General features: G+C 42.3%; 1 protein-coding gene across 1 annotated transcript in view; it reads left to right on the top strand.

The window, feature by feature from the left end:
• The window catches only part of Ush2a (usherin), a 732,353-nt gene that overhangs the window by 221,932 nt on the left and 489,557 nt on the right, over positions 1-20,864 (top strand). Inside the window, exons 19-20 of the mRNA XM_004626936.2 lie at positions 252-421; positions 5,414-5,558. Coding sequence (XP_004626993.1) covers positions 252-421; positions 5,414-5,558 — 315 coding nt within the window. The remainder of the gene's footprint in view (positions 1-251; positions 422-5,413; positions 5,559-20,864) is intronic.

The raw sequence follows: 20,864 nt of genomic DNA, 5'->3' as shown, positions 1-20,864 counted from the left end.
GGTGTTCCGCCAGCCACTGAAACTGGGCATGGTGGTGCACACCTGTAATCCCAGCACTGGCGAAGCTGAGGATCACCATGAGTCTGAGCTGCATAACTAGATCCCATACCAAATAAATAAATAAATTAATTAATTAATTAATTAATTTTTAAAAAGAAGCCATTTCAGAAACTGGAATAAACACATGAATATGTGGGCACTATGTGGGGTTGGCTTCTTGGTTTTGATGTCGTGGTTTCTGTCCTGGGCAGCTCCTGTTCTCATGAGGCCCCCTTTGGTCTCTCCACTGTCCCCGAGCTCTCTCCGTGTCTCCTGGGAGAAGCCACCAGAAAACGTGACACAAGGAAGAGTTGTGGGCTATGACATCACTATGGTTTCTGAGCAGTCGCCTCAGCAGCCTACTCCAGCACTGTTGCAGCAGGTACTGTTATTTTTAAACAGTCTCTTCAGATTGAATTAGGGCTTCATGTGACAGTTTCTGAATATGCAGAATTCTGCAACAGAATTTTCCCCATGCATTTATTAAAGGGGGCATTTAGTTTTTTTGGCATGATATATACACAGAAGATTTCTTACATATTACACTGCACTTGGTTCTAATATAAGCATACACTGAGACAAAGTTGGTACAATTTTCATTCATAAGGCCTGCTTTTTTTCCACCTATTTTTAAATATTTGGCAAGAAGTTAACTTTCAATAGCTATTTCTTTTGTATTATGCAGACACACATGAGACGACTTAACCAATCCACAATCGGTTCATATTTCTGCGGTATTAATTCTTTTAGGGAGTTAACAGAGTAATTAAATCTTTATTTTTAGTTCTTCAGAAACAATTCTGAAACATAGTGTATCATTTGTGGTAAGGAAAGTTATGAACACGTTCCAGGTTGAAGACGTACACCCACATCTTGCCTCCTTGTGATTTGCATTCCATCCAGCAGTAAGGAAACTTGCTATGATAGCTAATAGGGGCTGGGGTTGACTGTGTCCCTGAGTTAGGTCACCTGATACACAGGGCCCTCACGGAAGATGACAGGCTCCTGTTCTCTCTGGTGGGTATGCGTGGCTGATGGATCATATCTTTATAACCTGTCTTACCGGCGTGGGAGCGGGTGATAACAGGGGCTGCCGAGGTCACCCGGATGCACCAGTCTGTGTTCTTGTCTCCCCAGTGTCTCTTCTGAGGGACTGGCGGACACCAATAGGAGCTAAGAAGATCTTACACTTTATTGCCATTTCCACAGTTGTCCCCCAGAACCCCTATTCCTGATCTTCCAGTCTTCTTTTCTTCCAACGTACCAAGCCACTGCCAGGTGGAGTTCACATACACATAACCTTGAGGCACTTTCTTGTCTAGTAAAACAGGTGCGCAGGCAGGCACACTGTCTTGGGTTCTGCCTGTGGAGAAGATATTTTTTCGCTGCCATTTTTAGGACCTTCTCAGTGGAGCTACTGAGCAGCAGCCCCTGTTTTCTGGCTTGTGCCCAGACACCAAGGCAATGACACATCTGTGAATGAAACTCAGTGTCTCCCCTTTGAGGTCCTGAGGGAACCCCTAGGTTTTCCTGGCTGGGCCTGTACTCAATCCCAGGCATTTACTTTTCTCTTGGCATGAATTCCTGCTGAGCACACCTGACCCTAAGCCCTTGGGTTGGAACACAACTCAGGAAAGTAGCTCGGACTACAATGTCATTTGTGCACCCCAGTGACTTGCTGTGTGCTCACCGATGCCCAGTGACAAGCCAGGAGTGTCTAGCAAGGGCGTGGGGTTTCCACGCCACAATGCAGCCTTCCTTTGGACTCTAGAGTCCTATTTTGTATTTCTTTCTAGGACTACTTTTCTGGTCACAATTGCCTGCAACACAATAGGCTCTGTAAGGCTTTTGTCCCAGATGGCTTATCTGCCTGGACTGGAGCCTGGATCTGGTGAAACCCTTTCCTGTCTGGGAGATGCCAGTGTGGCAGTCACTGGGTCACATGGACAGGAAGCACACAGGCCTGGAGCTGCTCGCTTGTGCTCAGGAGAGGGCTGCCAGCTCGAGTGCTTTCTCAGTGGTGGTAGAAAAGTGCTGCAGGTTTCTTTCACGGCTTTCTTAGCATGCCTCAGACAACTTGGGTTCCTCAAACCTTCACTCGCGTGGAAAATCTCTTAATGTTTAGAAGCCTGAGCTCCCACTCTCTGGAGCACGTGTTTTACCAGCCCCAGATCTAGCTGCTGTTTCTTAGTTGTCTGATCTATTGAGCATGATGATGCTATGGATAAGAAGCCTTTTATAGTTTCTCTAAAATTGGTAATTGTCTTTAGATTCTCTGTGTCTTTCTTGAGTGTATTGTTAACAACCAGCAAAAGCCTTCTGATTCTGTAGTCCTGATAATTACAACTTTCCCCAGAAGAAGGCCCCATAGTTGGGGGGCCAATGCCAAAGGAAGTTTCAAAGTTGCACCGCCAGAGCTCTGCTGTGGGCTCCCGGGTGCTGGTTTCTGGCCACGCTGAGGCCCTCAGGCAGCCACCTGAAGTCTCCTTCCTGGGGCCGCTCCCGGCATCGCTGTCAGGTCCCCATGGGGCGCCTGTGTTCAGGCCTCTTGAGGGTGTGCTCAGAGCCAGCCCACAGAGGAGCAGGGCTGGGCAGTGAGGTGTGGAATGACCGGGCCACTGCAGAGGTGGCCTCAGCTGACGTTGTGGCAGTGCCGGGGCTGCAGTGAGCTTGAAGGTCACTCTAGATTGACTCAAGGGGTCAGGTCTTGGCCCCTCCCTCCGTGGTATGTGTTTTCTGGGGATCCCAGGACAGATTTTCATAAGAGGAGTGGCTTAAAATAACACTGTTCTCAGCGCTGTGGAGGATGGGAGGATGAAGGGCGGATGCGGCCCTGCTCCTGGCATCTGTGCCGGAGGAGGACACTCTCTTGTCCTCTCTGGCTTGCAGGGGCTGCTGGTACTGCTAGCTTTCTGGGGACAGAATTTCAGATTCTGCCTCTGTTGCCACAGGGCCTTCATGTGCCTTTTCTGTGCGCCCTTCTCATTTCTCCTACAAAGGTGCCAGCCTTCAGATTTAGGGCTAACCCAAAGTACGGGATGACCTGGATGCTACACAAGCAAACCCCCTACATCTTTTTTTCCAAGACTTTTATTGGGCAAAGCGTATACATAACACTTAATTTTATTTCTTATACTAGACAACAGAAGAGTCAATAGCTAATTTATTGTGCCTTGTACTTTTCTTTTAGTCTAGACATGTTGATTCGTTTCTAATTATCTCATGATAAAAATGTAGTTAACACAATACATATCTTTTAGCTTAAACAATTTAGTCTATCCATCTGCTTTATTAAGAAATTCAAGATAAATTTACAGTTATACTTGGTGTTTGGTTGCTACCCTTTCTTCTATGTTTGTCATTTGGTGTTTTGTCTTATTAGGGTTTTTACTGTTTTCTGTTGTCTCTGTAAGTTGCAAAGTTTTAATTTCAATACTTAGGCCAATATTCTGTTTAATTGTTTTTATTGCTACAAGGAAAATACCAAAATATTTTACTCTTTTTTTTTCTTTTTGTGGAACTGAGAATTGAACTCAGGCCCTTGCGCCTGCAAGGGAAGCATTTATTCCACTGAGCCATCTCCCCAACCCTAAAATATTTCACTCTTAATGTGACTAAACTTCATAGCTATCCTCGTTAATATTTATTTACAGAATATCACTTTATATGAATGTACAGTAAGAGGCATACTACCAGGGCTAGGTTCTGAGAAATGTATTATGAGGACATTTCACTGTACAGATAGTGCAGAGTAAACCTGCACCAGCCCAGAAGGTGCACATCAGCTACTCCATGCTGTCTCTAGACCAACCAAGAAACGCACTAGATGTGGGATGAGTGATGACTGTTTGGGGTCACCTAGCTTTTTAGTCATGTCAAGCAACACTTCTTGGGATCTTCTCCTTGGACTAGGTATTGTACATATGTTGTCACAATGACACCTGTGCGTTTCCATACCATCTTGCTTTGTTGTAGTTCTTTCCGTGTGCAGAACTGAACCCAGGCTTTTCTCCATCCTAGGCAAGTGCTCCGCCATTGGGCTACAGCTCTGGTTGCCCCTTCACTAGGTATTCTTTTTTTAATGTGGAACGCTCTAAGATACTGGCACACTATATAGCAGGGGTATACTTTAAGGCAATGATTAAGTGTCTAATATAGTAAATACCTAAACTTGTAGTGTAGTGACTCATCATCATTTTCAAGTATTAGGTGTGATACATAATTATGGGCTTTACTCTTACACCACTGGAGGAAGCCCAGTACTTTTGTTTGCTTATTTGAGACAAGGTCTGCAGTACAGGCTGGCCCGGGGTGATCTTGAATTCCCAGCGATCCTCCTGCCTCAGCCTCCCAAGCACTGACATTACTGTGCTACCGTACCTGCATATTTCTTTACCTGAACATCACCACAAATACAATTTGTTGTGCTGTGACATCACATTCGTGGCAGTATTAGACAATAGAAGTAATCCAGGCCCATCAGAATGTTTCAGAACCATCAGTCTAGTCCATTTTTGACCAAAATGTAACTATGTGATACATGAGGAGTTTTCAGTAGCCCCATGTAAAATAATTTTGTATTCATAGTTGGTGTTCCACACTTTAATGACGTTTTTGCTAAATACAGTTTGTACCCACAGCCTGAGCAAATTTACATGACTTCTTTTGAGCAATTGGAGTTATAACGACAGGATCGATGCTCAGTGTTGAGGGTGTAATTACTCGTTCGTGGGCTATGGAGTTCCTCACTGGCGCCTTTGCTCCAATCTGCTACTTTCAATTGAAAGTGCTTGATTAAGACAATATTTCAAAAACTATGACTGTTTGATCAGATCTGGCTGCGCTGACTTGTACAGGAAAGATAACAGAGCCGGCCTTGTGTGGATGCTCTGTGATAGTCTTCATCTGCATTTCCTTTTGCTTTTCTGGCTTTTTGTAAAAAATTAAATGGTGGCGTTGACATCGCTCTCTTTGGGTGCCGTTGTCAAGTGGCCTGTGGCATTCCTACTTTGGGTCACTTCTGGCCAAGCCCCATGGCTTTGTTTGGACTTTCTCACAGTAACAATGACAGTGTCACTATCTTTATCTCTACTATTGGTGACAATAACCATGCTACCATGCTGCTTTATGAGGCAATAACTTGGTTTTCTCATTTATCTACTCAGGAACTGGATTATTACCTCATAAAACAGTGTGATTGTACAATTATCAATTAAATCCTGGCTTGTTGAGACTCTTTTTAAAAAATCCCTTTCCTAATAGTAGCTGGCAATAATTCCCTCGTTCTGAATTTGTGGAAGTCTGACTGCCGAGACGTTGTTTCTTTCACCGATTATCTGTTTGCTGACCATTCTGACTCTTTCTTGCCTCGAAGCTGCTGCACACAGCTCAGCCGCATGAGCTGTCGCACACTGTCACAGGCCTGAAGCCCTACAGGACGTACGAGTTCACTGTTTCCCTGTGCAACTCAGTTGGTTGTGTAAGGAGCGCTTCGGGAGCAGGGCGGACCTTAGCGGCAGGTAAGTGGGTTTCAGTGCACTTGAGCTTTACACTGCGCATGTATAAGCAGTCGCCTGCCAGGGTTCTCTACTTGGGACTTGATGTTTGTCTTTTCTGTTCTCTGCTACTCCCTCACTAAATCTGACTGCTGAATACCTTGTTGTTTCTAAAATAATAATAATAATAATAATAATAATAATAATAATAACAACAACAACTCTAAGTTGTCTGGGAGCCCTGCATTATAGCCAAGCCATAGGAATTAGATGCGGTGGGATTGTGACTCCAGGGTTTGGGAGCCAACCTGGCTCCTGGCTGCATTGAGAGGGTAACAAGATGTATGTGGAAAGCTTCTTTGGATGGATTTATGGTGCTGCCCATGCCGACCTCACGGACAGATCCACAGGATTGCCCTGAAGCTTTATTTTGCCTTTATTGAGGTCACTGATGATTTAATATTTTATTTATGATTAATAAGAATCTCCTACATTTGTAAATCTCAAACAAAGCTTGTTATCAAAGTTTGAGTAGACAATGGTTTGTATCATTTTGGTTTGTTTTACTTATAGCCAGCTAGATTTGCACCGATCTGATTGCAAGTAGTAGTAACTAACATCTATTTAATCCAGTACTGTAGTGTTTGCTATAATTTTAAATCAAGGTATTTCTGCAAGCAATCCAATAAGGTTAATTTGTTTATCTTTGAGAAATGATGAAAGAAGGGCTGGCCAGATAGCTCAGCAAACAAAGTGCCTGCTTTGACAAGCTCAGGGACCAGGGTTCGATTCCAGATCCTGCATGCCACACCAGCCCCGCCCCTGGGCATGCTGAGCCAGTGACAGAGTCCGGGCAAGGTGGAATATGTCTGTAATTCCAGCTCTAGGGAGGCTGAATACAGGAGGATCACCACAAGTCCAATCTTTGTAGTGAGACCCTGTACCAAATACACAAATGAAAAAAAAAAAAAAAAAGAAAAGGAAGGAAGGAAGGAAGGAAAGAAGGAAGAAAAAAAGAAAGAAAGAAAGAAAGAAGAAAAGAAAGAAAGAAAGAAAGAAAGAAAGAAAGAAGATTCAGAGAGGTGATTGAAAAATGAGGTGAATGTTTAACTTTTAAAAATTTAGCACGTAGAGATGAAACATGGCCGTGAGTCACTTCCCCAATGCTCCGTGTTGCTTTGAACACACTTCCCAGTGTTCTTGCCCGTTTCTGAAGCAGTTCTGCAAGGCCTATTTCATGAGTATCTTCATAAGTGATAAAAACACGGCAACTGCTTCTCTGCCACGCGAGCCGGCACAGAGGCAGGCTGATAGCAACAGTGTGGGGTCTCCGCGCCCCTCTTGCTCATGGGCTCCTGCAGCAGATGACTTCCAGCTCTTCCCGAAAATCAAAATGACCATCAAAGGGAAATGCTTTTCATTTATTCAAGACATCCAGGCAGCCCCCACAGCACAACTACAGATGCTCACAAAAGAGAACTTTCAGAACTGCTTCAGGAAGCGGGAGAAGGATGGACTAAATGGGTTAGAATCAGTGGGAAGCTTTCTGAGGGGTATTCATGGCAATGTGGCTTTTATGAGAGTTTTTAAAAAATTTAAACAAATGTACACTGTATTTTTTATCGTGTGTTATATTTAAGAACTTTTCATAGTTCTCCTTCCTAAATATTTTCTTCGAGATATTAATAGGTCTAATTCTATTAGATTCTTCCAGATAGTTTTAAAAATAACTTGTTTGGCTCAATTTTTTTTCACCCATGCAATTGTGTGTGTTCCAGTTTTCCACTAATTAGAATAACTCACACATTCCATGAAATTATGTTCCAACTATTTCTACGATTAAACTGTCTATATATCTATATATTTAGTCTGTATGGATCTCAGATGTGCGGATGCATTTGTGGAGCTCCCACTTGAACAGCCATTTATGGAGTATCTAGCTTTCCAATAAGGCTATTTACTTTTATATCCCATGTCCTTCAAGGGCTACAGAATAGGAATAATAGCAAAGAGACTTTGTCTTAGGAAAATGGCATGACTTTGGAGGAAATTTAAAAGTGGAAACAATCGTGTGTGCTGGAGAAAGTGAAAACACTGATTTGGCACAAGCTGAAGATGTAGAAGAGTGAAGGTGAAGGTGTAGGGTGCGGAAGCCACACTGAGATGGAACAGGGTGGGAAGTCACATAGTATGACTACAGCACCGCTCTTGAGATTTTGCTGTGATCTTCCTACCAGTGCTGGTACAGCCAAGGCTTAATACCATGCGGTACTGGAACTCTGCTCATCGAGGGTGCTGAGTGTTGGCGAGTGTGTGGCTGAGCGTGCAGTCGGAGGCAAGGCCTGGAGGGCTGGGCGGCCGCTGTGCCCTCACAGGCTGCATCTCCCAGCCCATGCCTCCTTTCTTCCTCTGCTTCCTGACTGCCATGGAGCGAGTGGCTTTCTTCTGCCCTGCCTCCCGGCATGCTGTTCTCATGTGGGAGCTGACCAGCCATGGACCGAACTTCTGGAAACCATGAGCCACTACAAGCTCCTTTCCCTTTCCATTGCAGGTGTTGGGTATTTTGTACTAGTGATGGGACCAGCACTGAAGAGAGCATGCCTGGCCTAGAGACTAGTGGGATCCTGGAATTGGAAAGGGGAGAGGGCAGGAAACATCTGGAGGGCAGGCTACCCCTGTCCCGAGCATGTGTGGTGGCACTTGTCTGTCCTCACCTCATTGCTGGCAGCAGCGAATTCCTGGCAGCTCTGTGCTGGTGTCTTTAGCTACTGGTGCAAAGGACTCAGGCATCCGTGTTCACAGGAAGGACGTAGCTTAGCTTCTGAGTTATCCATCTACCCTTGGTCCTGGGAGAGCAGGAGAGGACACGGCTCAGACCCACTAAGAACTATCAGATACAAACATCAGTTGGCTTTGAAAACATAGAATTTGCCTGTGTGAATTCAGTGAGATGACAAGCACTTTTATGTTTCTCTGTGCTTTACTTACATTTTAAAATACATTGAAGTAAAAAACAATAAGCCAAAATGCAAGTGTCTGAATCTGGACTCTGCCATTTGCAGTGCACCACTCAGCTGTATGACTTGAAGTGGATTATTTAACCTTTTTCACTTAGTTTTCTGATTTATAAATAACAACATATTTCATAAAGTTTTTATGAGGATTAAAATGAGTTAATGCATATAAAATATTTAAAGTGGTGCTCATTGCAGAATAAGTCATCAATAAAATCTGCTATTATCATGACTATTATCATCTTATACAACATTTCATTATTCAGCAAGTAAATTATAGAATTTTTAGTGTTACCAAATCAAGATGTTTATTGTACAACTGCCGCTTTATAATATTATTATAGCACATACATAACAAAGGAGAGTCCTAAAATTAGGTTTATCATAGCATAAACCTTAGAAGAAATTAAAGTCTTTTTTATTAATTTTATTCAGAAATAAATAGCAATGAGACAGTTTCAAAACCAACTAGTAGGACAGTTTCAATAATTAGTACATTGCATATGTTGTCTTCATAGCGGTTATTCATAGTACAAGATGTAGACATGATATCCTGTCTAATCACTACTAGTACAAATCTTTCTTCTTACTGAATTAAGAGAAAGTAGCTATATATCTATCCTAACTATTTTGTATATACGGATACAAAATGGTCCTTCCTTTGTATCCCCTTTTTTTGTTCAGTTTTGTCAGAGATGAGTATTCCACTGCCATTTAAATATTGTAGGTGTGTGAATTCAGCAAAACAATCTGATATAGTCCAGTAGTCCATAATAGTGGGTTATCCACAGGACTGGCAATGTCAGAAGTTGTTGACTTGAGCCTTTCATAGCTCAGCATATTAATATGGCTTTACTTTTTATACTTTGTTTTTATACTTTTCTGTTGGATGGTTAAGACCAAGCTAAAGCAAGGCATATATAACAAGAAGTGTAACTTTTATATCTGACAAGGTCAGTCAAATACCCTCAGGATTTACCCTGAAACCCTGTACCTCAGATTGTAGATCCTTTGTCAGCGTCAGCCATGTGAGTGAGTCACAGTCATTGCTTGACCAATTTGCTCTCTGTGAAAGCCTGAGAGAATGTTTTCTCTCCATGTGGCGCTCCTTAGGCACACTCTACATTGTTGGTCACTTTCCTCTGTGGCCCTATAATCTCCTTGATCATAAAATTTGGGACATCACTGAGTTACATGATGTTACAGTACAGGCTCTCCTATGTCCTGAGTCCTCACTGACCTTGAAAGGCTAGGGCCAAAATGTTGGCTGTCCTTGCAGCCCTTCTTTTTCTCTAATCTTTGGTCAGCAAACTTAAATTATTAACCCTCCAGGAGAGAAGTTTATTGATGTTATTAAAATGATATTATTAAACTACCTATGAAACAAGCAGGTGAGCTTAACCTCACTATCTGTCTGAATATCAAAAATCTTAAGATATAACATAGAACAGGTATTTTCAATCAAGTATTGATATGTTAAGCTTTAAATCCCTACAGAATGTGAAGAAAAAAAAGAAAAATAGTTTTAAAAAATAGGAATGAACAATTATATTTTTACACAGAAATTTAGAAATCTAACCATATACAGCATTGTAGCAGAACAGTCCTATGACATTTTTTCTTGTCTTTTGTTTTTATTTATTATCCTTTTCTAAACAAATATTTACTTGAGAGACAGTATAGCAATAATTGATATGACATGACAAACATTATATATGTAGAAGACCAGAATGACAGGCATTTCAAGCATGACCCTACCATTACACATTGCTATCTTCAGTGCAGTTGTTTAGTTCACAGATATCAGCATTTATGGTTGGTCGGGGTGAGAATCCTACCAATTAACTGCTAGTTTCAGAAACCTGCTGAAGAGTCTCAGGATCATTGCCTTAACCATCTTGTGCATATAAATGTATGGTTTTGCCCCTGTCTTGGGCAAAACATTTGCCCTCTCTTGCCCTCTCTTCATTGTTTAATCCTTAAGTTCTTGCTTTCCTTTGAATTGTGTTATACCTTTCAATTTTTATTTCTTCTTTTGAGTTCTTACCCTAGGGAGCCTGTATGATATTTATACATGTGGGTCTGGTTTATTTCACTTGTGAGTATATCTTCAAGTGGAATCCACCTAGAACTTAAAGTCTGAAAGCATGTTTCTATTTTCTAAGAAGTATGCCATTGGGAGTTGTGATGTCCATTTCATGTGTCTCAAAAGAATGAATGCCAACTTTGCTGCCTGCGATCTCAGTGGTGTGTTCCAGTCACATCCTGCCCACCTTTGCTCCCAGATGGCCAGTGACAGCATCTATGGAGAGTTTGCAATTGGAAGTGCTGCAGCAGGAGCCAAAGCTCATGCCGCAGTATTTCCAATAGGGTGTTGACATCCAACCAGTGGGACTAACCCCTTGTGGCTGAAGGCTTGGGGCTGTGGGAACTGTTAAAAGAAAGTTGTGGGAAGGGAAAATGAGGCAGGTGACTGGTTTGCACCAGTGGGGAATCATCTCGTGAAGAGATATGGAAGCTGGAGCAGAAACGATTGGCACAGACATTCATGGGTCTTTGCTGAGCGTGTACTGTGTGCTGGGCCGTCTTAGAGGAGACCATTCCTGGTACCGCTGGGATCAGGAAGACCTCTCTGTCAGCAGGGAGCAGAAGGATCGGGAGTGAGGGCTTGAGTCCAGCTGTCATTTTCTTAGAGGCAACAGGGAGTAAACTACGGAAGCAGAAGTGAAGGCAGAAAGAAGGGAAGGGAAGGACTTCAGAGGAGAGCAGAAATCCACAGGTTACAAAGAGGGAAGAATTGAAGAGGATACAAAAAAGTACAAACCACAGTCTTGTCCTAAATAAACTGGGAAAGAAAGGAAGAAAGGTTGTATGGGGTAAAATAAGCCCTTAAGTTTGGCTGATCATTTTCTTGGAACATATCTGGGACAAAGGAAGTAAATTGACACTTAGAAATGACATAAACCTAATAATCGTTTTATCCACATGGAAGAGAAAGCTGTGGAGGGTGAGGAATTAGTGAAGGCTGAGAAAATATAAAACAAGTTCAGCGAGATGGTCACCTCAGGGACTGCCTGCATTTGCGAGTGAGGAAGGAGGGGTGAGTGAAGGGGACAGAGCGAAATGGCCAGAGTTAGGGAGGAAAGAGGGGGAACCTCAATAACCCCAGGAGGAGAGAGAAGTCTAGCGGGAGGAAGGGCCCGTGCGCTGCAGGCTTCCGAGGAAACAGGAGAAACTTGGGTGAAGGGAAGTGTACCCCAGGGGCCCTGTGGGATGCAAGGCACAGGGCTTGAGTCAGTGACAGGAGAAAATGATGCGGAATTTCAAACCCGTGGACCTTCAGGGCTTGGCCGAGCTCCCCATCTACCAAGCTTCTGCTTTCAAATAATGCAATTCACTTCTGTTCCCTTGTGAAGCTCTTCCTTTTTGGAAGGAAAAATGATTTTAGTGTTTTATAAAAGGAAAAGTGTCTGTGTTTTAAACCTTGATACATTTAGTCAGAATTACCTGCTTCTCCCTTTGCCAAGCAGAAAGTAAGGTCATTTATATGCAATAGTGGGGAAAATGATCTTTGCTTATAATTGGATTTATTATAAAATGAGCCATTTTCAGGTACGTTTAGATCAGTGAGGAGAAGCATACTTGTTTTTATCTGCACGCTAAAAATCCTCATTAGTTATAGATTTGATGTGCTTTCTGACTGTATTTTCCACCCATGAATAGGTTTTTCTTATTCTTTTTAAAAACTTTCCCAGCTTAAATATCTGTGTGAGACTCACAGACACTAAGTCAGAAGTGAAAGCTGTGAAGGCTCGTGCTATTAATCGTAAACAGGTTTGCAGCAGAAGAGAATGATAGTTGCCTTGGGACTGCGCAGCCTCCTGCTCTGCGTGTTCTGGTGCTGGTGCCGCCGTTTCCGAAGGCGGTTCACTCCAGTGAACTGCGGTGGGCTGGCAGAAAACTTGGGTCTAATGCAGTGTGGCAAGCTCGCTGTCAGAAATGAGGAGAGGCCACTGACCATTCAAACATCCTGAGAAAAGGCACTGTAAGTTAGTGGTGTTTAGCCTTTTAGAGGCATGAAATCCTGCATCATACATTGTCTCCTTACGTCTTAGCTGTACAAACAAAAGCTATAAACTTTTACCTGGCTGCTTCATTAAAAGTCTTGAGAATTTTGATTGGATTTTTTTCCTTCTGAAACTATGATTTTGATCCTTTGATTTTGCTATCTGCACAGACCTGAAATCTGATTTTAGGGCTGTATTCTTCTGGGGAATCCCCTCTCTCTCCTAACGAAATCACTAATCAGGGTTACTGGTGGCTTTTGCAGTAGGTTCTAGTTGGATGCCAGTCATGAGCCCATGAGCTGGGCCCTTCTGAAATCCTTCTCACCTTTGTAGAAAGATTACCCTTTTAATTTAGGAAATTCGCACATTTCTCCCTTTTGCAAATTGAGCCTGATTTAAATAAATCTTTTCTTTCAGAAATTCTGTTTGGACAGTCACTCTGGAAGGAACAATACTATATTTCTTTTCTGTGTCACGGAGTGACCTCCGTGCAACAAGCTTAGAGTTCCCTGTCCCCATTAAGCGGGTAATTAGTGGTGCATTCGGTTTCCTTTGGAATCCAAAGTGAAATGCTTAGTCTGTTGCTGCTGGGTTGAACACACACATTGTTTTGCATGCAGGTACATAAGACTTCTCATTGTGACTAGGACCCGGAGTGATGAAACCAGCACCCTTAATATGTTAATTTATAATTTTAGTTACAACACTCTTGTATATATAGTCATTAGTGAATACTAATATAAATATTTTTCTACCTTTTTATTCATAATGCATAAACCAATCATCCAGTTACTTCTCCAAGGTTGCCTGTTTTCGTCTCAGAATACAATCTTTGTTCTTAGTTATGAATGCATTTTGTTCTTCCTGTCTTGAATAAGCCCTCTTCAAGCTAGTCACTTTCTGCTCCATGCTAAAAAGGAAAAATTATCATGCAAATGTGGCATGCCATATTAAAAAGCACATTACCAAGCACTTTTGTTGCTGTCCTTCAATTAGCTTTCCCTTCTTTGAATTCAATTCTGTGTGTTGTTAAACTACTGACTTGATGTGTGGACTCATGAATCTGAGGCTGCTGCTGAGAAAGTCGGGGAAAAACATCAAAGCCTTCTCGAGGAGCTGCTGAGGCGAGCTGAAATGAATTGACTTCACCTTTGACAAGAACACTTGACCAGCCCTAGAATCCTCTGATGATTCAACTTGGCTAATTATCCAATTATTTATTTCAAGAATAAAGGCGCTGTTTTATAATTAGAGAAGTGTACAGTGGCCTGAGCGATCCAATAATGACGGATGGTTTAAGTAACCTGTAAGATAAGCAGCATCGGCTCAAAAACTTGTCTCACCTGGGGTGTTGAGGCAGCGCTTGGGTCCTGGCTGGCGTCCGCGAAATTCCGCCTCTCCTGAAGGGTTTTTGTTTGTTTATTTTGCTCTTTCAACAGAAATTATTTTACCCTTCTAACCACCATGTCAAATTTCCATGGCTCTTAAGCAATGTTTAAGTTGTATTTCTCTTGATTAAAAGCTTTTGGTTCAAAGCAATACTTTTTAATTGCCTAATGATATAAGTCAGTTCTTAGGAAAGAACCGCACATTTAGGAGTTCATTTGCAATATAACTGAAAAATTCATTGCATGGCAGTAAAACAATTTACTGTTAATTACAAGGAGAAGAATTTGCTGCAGCGTGCTCACAGATTACCATGAATCATGCAGCACTCCTAGAGATTTATAACAGATGTGTAAGTGGGATGAATTAGCAGGGTTTAATAACAGAGACACAAATCATGCAGACTTCAAGGAGCTTTAATTGATATGCTAGAATGTGACGGGCATGAATCACTCAGCCATTCAGCAGCACGGTAACATATGGTCAGCTCAATATGCTGCATCTGAAATCGGTTGGTGAGTCGTTGGTTGTCCCATATGGTAGAGGCAATATATTTTTCATGATTAAAAAAATACATCCATTTTTTAAAGAAATATGATTGCAAAGCATGTTTGTTATTGAACAGTCACCTGAATGCCAAAGTGTTTTTTTTTTTTTTTTCATGGTCTTTTCAAAAACATGGCAGTTTCCCCGAATAAACAGGGGTTACTCCTTAGAACTCCAGATCGCTGGAGGCATTGGAAGAACTGGGTCTGTGCTCCTGGTGCTCTTGGTCCCCAGCAGCCCACGGAAAGCACAGGGGATGGTAGTTGTGCTTGTCAGGAAAATCCTTCAAACCCAGGCAGGACAACCAAGATGAGGGGAGGAGGTCGATTTGGGGGAGCTTAGGAACGGCAAATAGAAATACGGGTGTTGCACGGGTGTTCCGTCCTTAGTGGGGTATGACAGTGGCTGTGATAATACTGCGGCCCCTACTGTGACCATTTTATGTGGGTTCCTTAATTAAATATTCGGTCCTTCAGGAGCATTTCAGAAGACCCACTGACAGGTCATCACCCGGGCAGGGGCGTCAGGCCTGTGTCATTCCTGAAGAATTATGTCAGTGAGTGCAAACAGCTATCCTGGTAGAAGGCCTTAACTGGGAGTATGCAAACATGTTTTTATTGGAACTGGGACCTGGCAGCTTTGGGACAAGCTTTTGCAGCATTCGTAGATCTGACAGACTTGAAAAAGGAATATTGCAGCCTTAGAACTGTGGCTGCCAGGATTTAATGTCAACAATTAAAATTTATTTTGATCCTTACCTAGTGTTTATTACTATTTGTATACACAACAGACCTTGCTAATACAGAGATGCACTATTAGATGGAATTACCATCTGTTCAGAGTGAAATGCTGGCATCTGTCTTAGATGCTAAAACTAAAATGATATTATTTCTAACAAAACAAAATTAACTGCTTTTTACTCACCAACTTCAATTTTAAGTGTGTGAGTGGGCCTCAGGAAATTGCATATTTGTGAAGTATGGAATGACCTCCATTGCTGCGGCCGATTTTAGCTACGTGACTTCATCAGGGTTCCCAACAGGCTTTTTGGCATGTGGAAATAGCATGCAGAAAATCACATTTATTAAAAAAAACACAATCTTGGCTTTATAATGTACTCGCTACATGTCTTGTACTAAGACATTAACACAACACAACCAAACTATGCAAAAATAGACTGATTCATAATGGCTGAAGTATGCTAAATATTTTGACAGATGTGCCCTAAAAAGATGCAAGGAAATAAATTAAACGGGCAAAAATCCATTGGAACTGAGTTGCTGTAAGTCCTACAGTGACACCGTTAGAAAAGTATGAACTGCGTCTTCTTTGGTAGGCGAATTTAAAATCCTCTCCCACATTAACATATATAAAAGATTTATATTGAGCACCCCGCTCTTTTTGAAGGCCTAAGTATCCTATTAAAAAAGGTTTTAGAAGTTAGAGAATTTGGAGGCTCAAGGGCACTGCTGGTTGGCGTCGCGGCGTTGGATCACTGATGCCGCTTTCTGAGCAGCCGCTCTTCTGCCCTATATATCACAAAATAATAAATTGTGTCACACAAGCATTTAATGCACGTACACAGTGCATTAACTGTAACTGTAGTACATTTATTTGTGCTGGAGGAGACTTGAAAATGATTAAGAAATCAATACTTCGCTGTCAGAGAAGCAAGTGTTACGATACATTTAAGTAGTTAATTGCATAAGCCCCATAAAAGCTTCAAGTTTGGGGAGCAGGGATGCTGTAATTACAGTGCGAGCCACTACCTTTTATTCGTGGTGGACCTCAGGAAGGAGTGATCATTGCCATCATGGTCACTATTCGCGCAGCTCAGAAGTAAAGGGATCCTTTCCCTCTTCACTATGGGATCCAAGTCATAAACAGATTGTCCCCGGAATGGTAACTTGTTAAGGTGATGTTTGTTAAGAAATTTGCTTAATTTCTTTTTTTTTGTGTTTTGTTTTTGTTTTTGTTTTTTTTGTTTTTTTTTTGCAGAACTGGGGATTGAACTCGGGCCTTGCACTTGCCAGGGAAGCGTTTATTCCACTGAGCCGTCTCCCCAGCCCCCTTGCTTAATTTCTTAAAACAAGACATTAGCTTTTCCTTCTGTCATGAAACACAGAGGAAAACCCAAACTCTTATATGCCCACTAGTGTGGCTCTTGCTGGCTTTTTTTCTTATGGGCTAAAGGAATCGGTATGTCTCTCCTCTCCTCATGGTTTACGAATTGCAAAGCATGGCTTTCAAATTATCACTCAGAATTTCGAACCTTACAAGATGCTGGACATAACCATGATGCCAGACACAACCATGTCTAGCAGTTTTTGTAGTACTGGGGATTGAAGCCACTGAGCTATAGCTCCATCCTTTTAAATTATTTACCTTGCAATAAGGTCTCCTTGAGAAGGTATTTGATCAGAGCTGAGCTTGACTTGCAGTCCTCCTGCCTCGACCTCATGGGGTGCTGAGGCTGCAGATGCACACCAGTTCTATTACTCTTGAACAAATGAGGCCATGGAAGAGGAGAGAAACGAAATAATGGATTAACAAATGCTTGTCCCATAACCAGCATCTCAGAGCCAGTGTAGAACCTCTGAGAATTCTGCTCTGCATATCATCTCAGAAGGAGACAGTACACAGGGAAAGAAGGAGTGAAATGTATTCTGTTCTCTTTTCTCACATCTTAAAAGAGATTGTCAACAAGGCCATACTGAGGGATCCCTGTGTTTCTTGAGGAAACCTTCTGCTCGTGGATGCTGATTGGCAAGAAGCCATGGGAGGGACACTGTGCACTGGGAAACCTTTGCTCTGTCATCTGGACTTCATCCTTGTGTCCTGATCCAGGGGCCTATAGATGAGAGGTCACATTGGTGACAGACACGCTGGTCTGGCCCAGCTCAACATCCTTGGGAGAAAGTCGAAGTTATTTCCTTTTGACAAAGTTCCCAGTGGTGTCTGGTGTCAGGCTGCTCCCTGCATGCCCCTGACCAAGGAAGAGTTGGCCATTCTGGATCCCCATCCTCAGAACAAGCACAGGAAGATGTACTGTGTGAGCACATTCAATGACACTGCCGTGCAGTCTTTGTAAACACCTGATTCTTGAAAACATAGCAAGAGCTTCAATTAAAAGGACCCACGCATCAGCAAAAGTATCTGTTCGGTTCCTAGCTCATGATGCTCGAAATTCCACACCACATAAAGTTTGGAAGTACAAATTTATTCATTATGATATGCTATTAATCAGATTATAAAGCAGTAAATGCTCATAAAGAGAAATGTAGATTAGCAGAGCATTTTATACAGAATCCATATAAATAGGAGAAACATTAGAACCAGGGTTATTTAACAAACAAAACCATGACAAGTTAATCCCAAGTGAAAAAATAAATCAGATGCTGTTCTTTGAAATGATGGAATTGAAGATTCCTTTTCTGCTCTACATTTCTAAGGGGATTTCTAAGCAAATCCAGACAGATCTTGAGTGTGAATGAACTGTTTGCTTTCATAACACATAAATGGCTAGTAAGAACAGTGTCTTCATTTGTAAAATCTTGGGGTTTTTGTGGCACTGGGGATAGAACCATAGTCCCTGTGCTTGCCTGAACCTGCCTAAGCTTGCCTAAGCAGGCACTTTAGAGTATTGAGCTATCTCGCTGGCCCCCTGTAAAAGCTTGTTTTGAAAAACCTAAAGTAATGATGTATTTTTGTGGAGACAGCAGTTACTTTTAAAATATTTTCCTGAAAATTTATTCTCATATTAGAAAATGGAAAAATCAAGGCAAATATACATTTTAAGTGATTTTTCTAAAATTTAAGAATGAAATATATCCTTTTTTATATGAAATTTAAAAATGAAATATATTCTCTAAGCCTGTAGGGTCTTTTTCCTTATTTAATACTATCTTTTAATTTACTATTTTGTAATTCAGAACTGTTTAAGACCATATTTGTTTGCATCTATAATCCATTTGCTTTCAAAATCTAATAACTAATCCTTCATGTTTCTGTTGCTTGGTGCTTTGTGAGTTTGCAAACCATCAGGTAATTTACTGGCAGCTTCACTTAACTCATCCTTCCAGTTTGAGTGGAACTCTGGAAAGAATGCTCAGTGGGGTGTGCACCTCACCACACAAGCTTGTGTGGCTCCTCCATGGGAAAAGGTACAATATACCAGCTGGAGGGGCAGTTTTATGCAAAAAGATAAAAGAATGCACTACACGTCAGCTCCCTCTTTGGAGCTGGCGTCGTAAGAGCAGTGCGATGGCTTGGTGCGCTGGCTCACCTGCAGCTCCACGCGGTGCTACACCACACGTCAGAGTCTGAATGGCGTCACGGTTATGTCTCCACATCCCGTCAAGCCTCGTGTGATCGCAGGCGGGATCCATGCACGGGAGGGAGTTTACGGACATTCTGTGATGATCTGCTGTTGGAACGGGCCTGGCTGGGAGGGATAGGTCATTGTGGGTATGACTAGGAAGGAGGCAGTTCCCCTCCAGCCCTCTACTGATGTCCACCTGCTTCCTGTCCACCACGCCCTGAGCAGCTCTTCTCCACTATATCTCTTTGCCACCCCATCCTGGCTTCAAGCCAGCTGACTACAGACTAAAAAGGTGAGCTAAAATAAGCCTTTCTAGGATTGTCCAAATAGCTCAGCAGATTAAAGTGCCTACAAGCAGCCTCAGAGACCAGAGGTTCGATCCTTGGGCCTGCCATGCTGGCTCCACTCCCAGAAGCAAGCTGAGATTGTGAATGAACCTGGGCATGGTGGCACACGCCTGCAAGTCTAGCTCTTGGGAGGCTATAAAGAGCCAGATCACTATGAGTCTGATCTAGTAGTGAGACCCTAAACACCCTGTAAACCCTTCCCTAAAATACAAATACAAATACTACAACAACTACTAATAAGCCTTTCTTCCTTTAAGTTGTGGGTATCATGTTTTGTCTCTCAGTGACCTAAAAAGTAGCTAAAGTACAAGGTCAATATTAACTTTTGTGGGCTCCTGGTGGAAGAGTGCCCTTTCTGATGATAATCTCTTGCCAATATAAAGACAAACGAGTGCCCTCACTTTTGGAGATACTAAGCAACATTCACTGCCCAGCCACTGGGCTTTCTTTTATGGTTTTAACTCTCCATTTATATTTTTAACTTAGAAGTGCTTATGAGTGGGCCATTGAGCAGGGAAAGATTCTGAAGATGGGGGTGCTCCACTTTGTGCTACTCACATTCAGTAGTGGTGACAGCAAAGAGACAGTTGGGCTCTGCCAACACCTGCAACCTAGAAAAAGCAGAATGTTCCCTTGCTTATCGTTAGGATAGATGGTGCTTTTTAAAATAAAAAGTTCAGGTAGCTATTTCCCAGCACACTAGAGAACCTTAAGTAAAATACATTCAATGCAGCAGAAGAGTTAAAAATACCATTTTTATGTTTCTAACAAAAATTAGCCAGTAGAACCTGCAATGTCAACACATGGGAGGCTCAGGCAGGAGTACACTGTGAGGCTGAGACCAGGCCAGGCCATGTGGTGAGTCCAAGGCCAGCCTGAACTACACAGCAAGACCCTGTCGCAATGCTTCCTTCTCAAAATTAGTCAGTAGAAAAGGCTGTCACTGTTCCTTTGCTTACATCGCTGAGTCCAGGACTAGGAGTCTCAGGCTGGCCTCTTCCCTGCTCTAAATTCATAACCAACAGTGGCCTGCTGGGACTTTAACAAGAAGAGCCTCCAAACCCTGAAGACAAGCTTCATGGGAGAAGGGCTTTCTGGATCACTTATTCTTTTATTTTCCTTTTGGATTATTTTGAAGTCGAATCATAGATTGTAGGACCAAAATGTTTAGTAACCCATTATTTAGCAAAATTGTGGCAGCTGGTGCCAAAAGAAATCTGTAATTTACACATTCATACAAACATAAAAATAAAACTATCACATGGATTTCAGTGGCAGAGCTGAGCGGAACTGCTAATTATCTTAGTAAGTCGATGAGCTTCCTCCTTGGTGCCTGTTCTTTTTTACCAAACATTCAAGTAGAATCATAACTACTTGTTTCCCTACAGAAAGTGGGCCAAATTCTGGGAGGCAACAAATAGTCATATTTCTAAGAATTTTTAAGGTGAGTTTGCGCTCGTGATTTTACGGTTGCAATTCTTGTATTCACACCATTTTGACTTACGTTTATTGTGGCAAGCAATACTTCCATGTATGCGCAGGTGTGAAATGCAGGGGTGAATCACGGCCTTAGCCTGGATCCTTGGTAGACGGGCTTAGTGAGGGTGAATCACGGCCTTAGCCTGGATCCTTGGTAGACGGGCTTAGTG

This window comes from Octodon degus, unplaced genomic scaffold, assembly GCF_000260255.1.
Source record: "Octodon degus isolate 3935 unplaced genomic scaffold, OctDeg1.0 scaffold00017, whole genome shotgun sequence".
In the NCBI taxonomy this organism is placed as follows: Eukaryota; Metazoa; Chordata; class Mammalia; order Rodentia; family Octodontidae; genus Octodon; species Octodon degus.
This window is presented reverse-complemented; position numbering and strand designations above follow the sequence as displayed.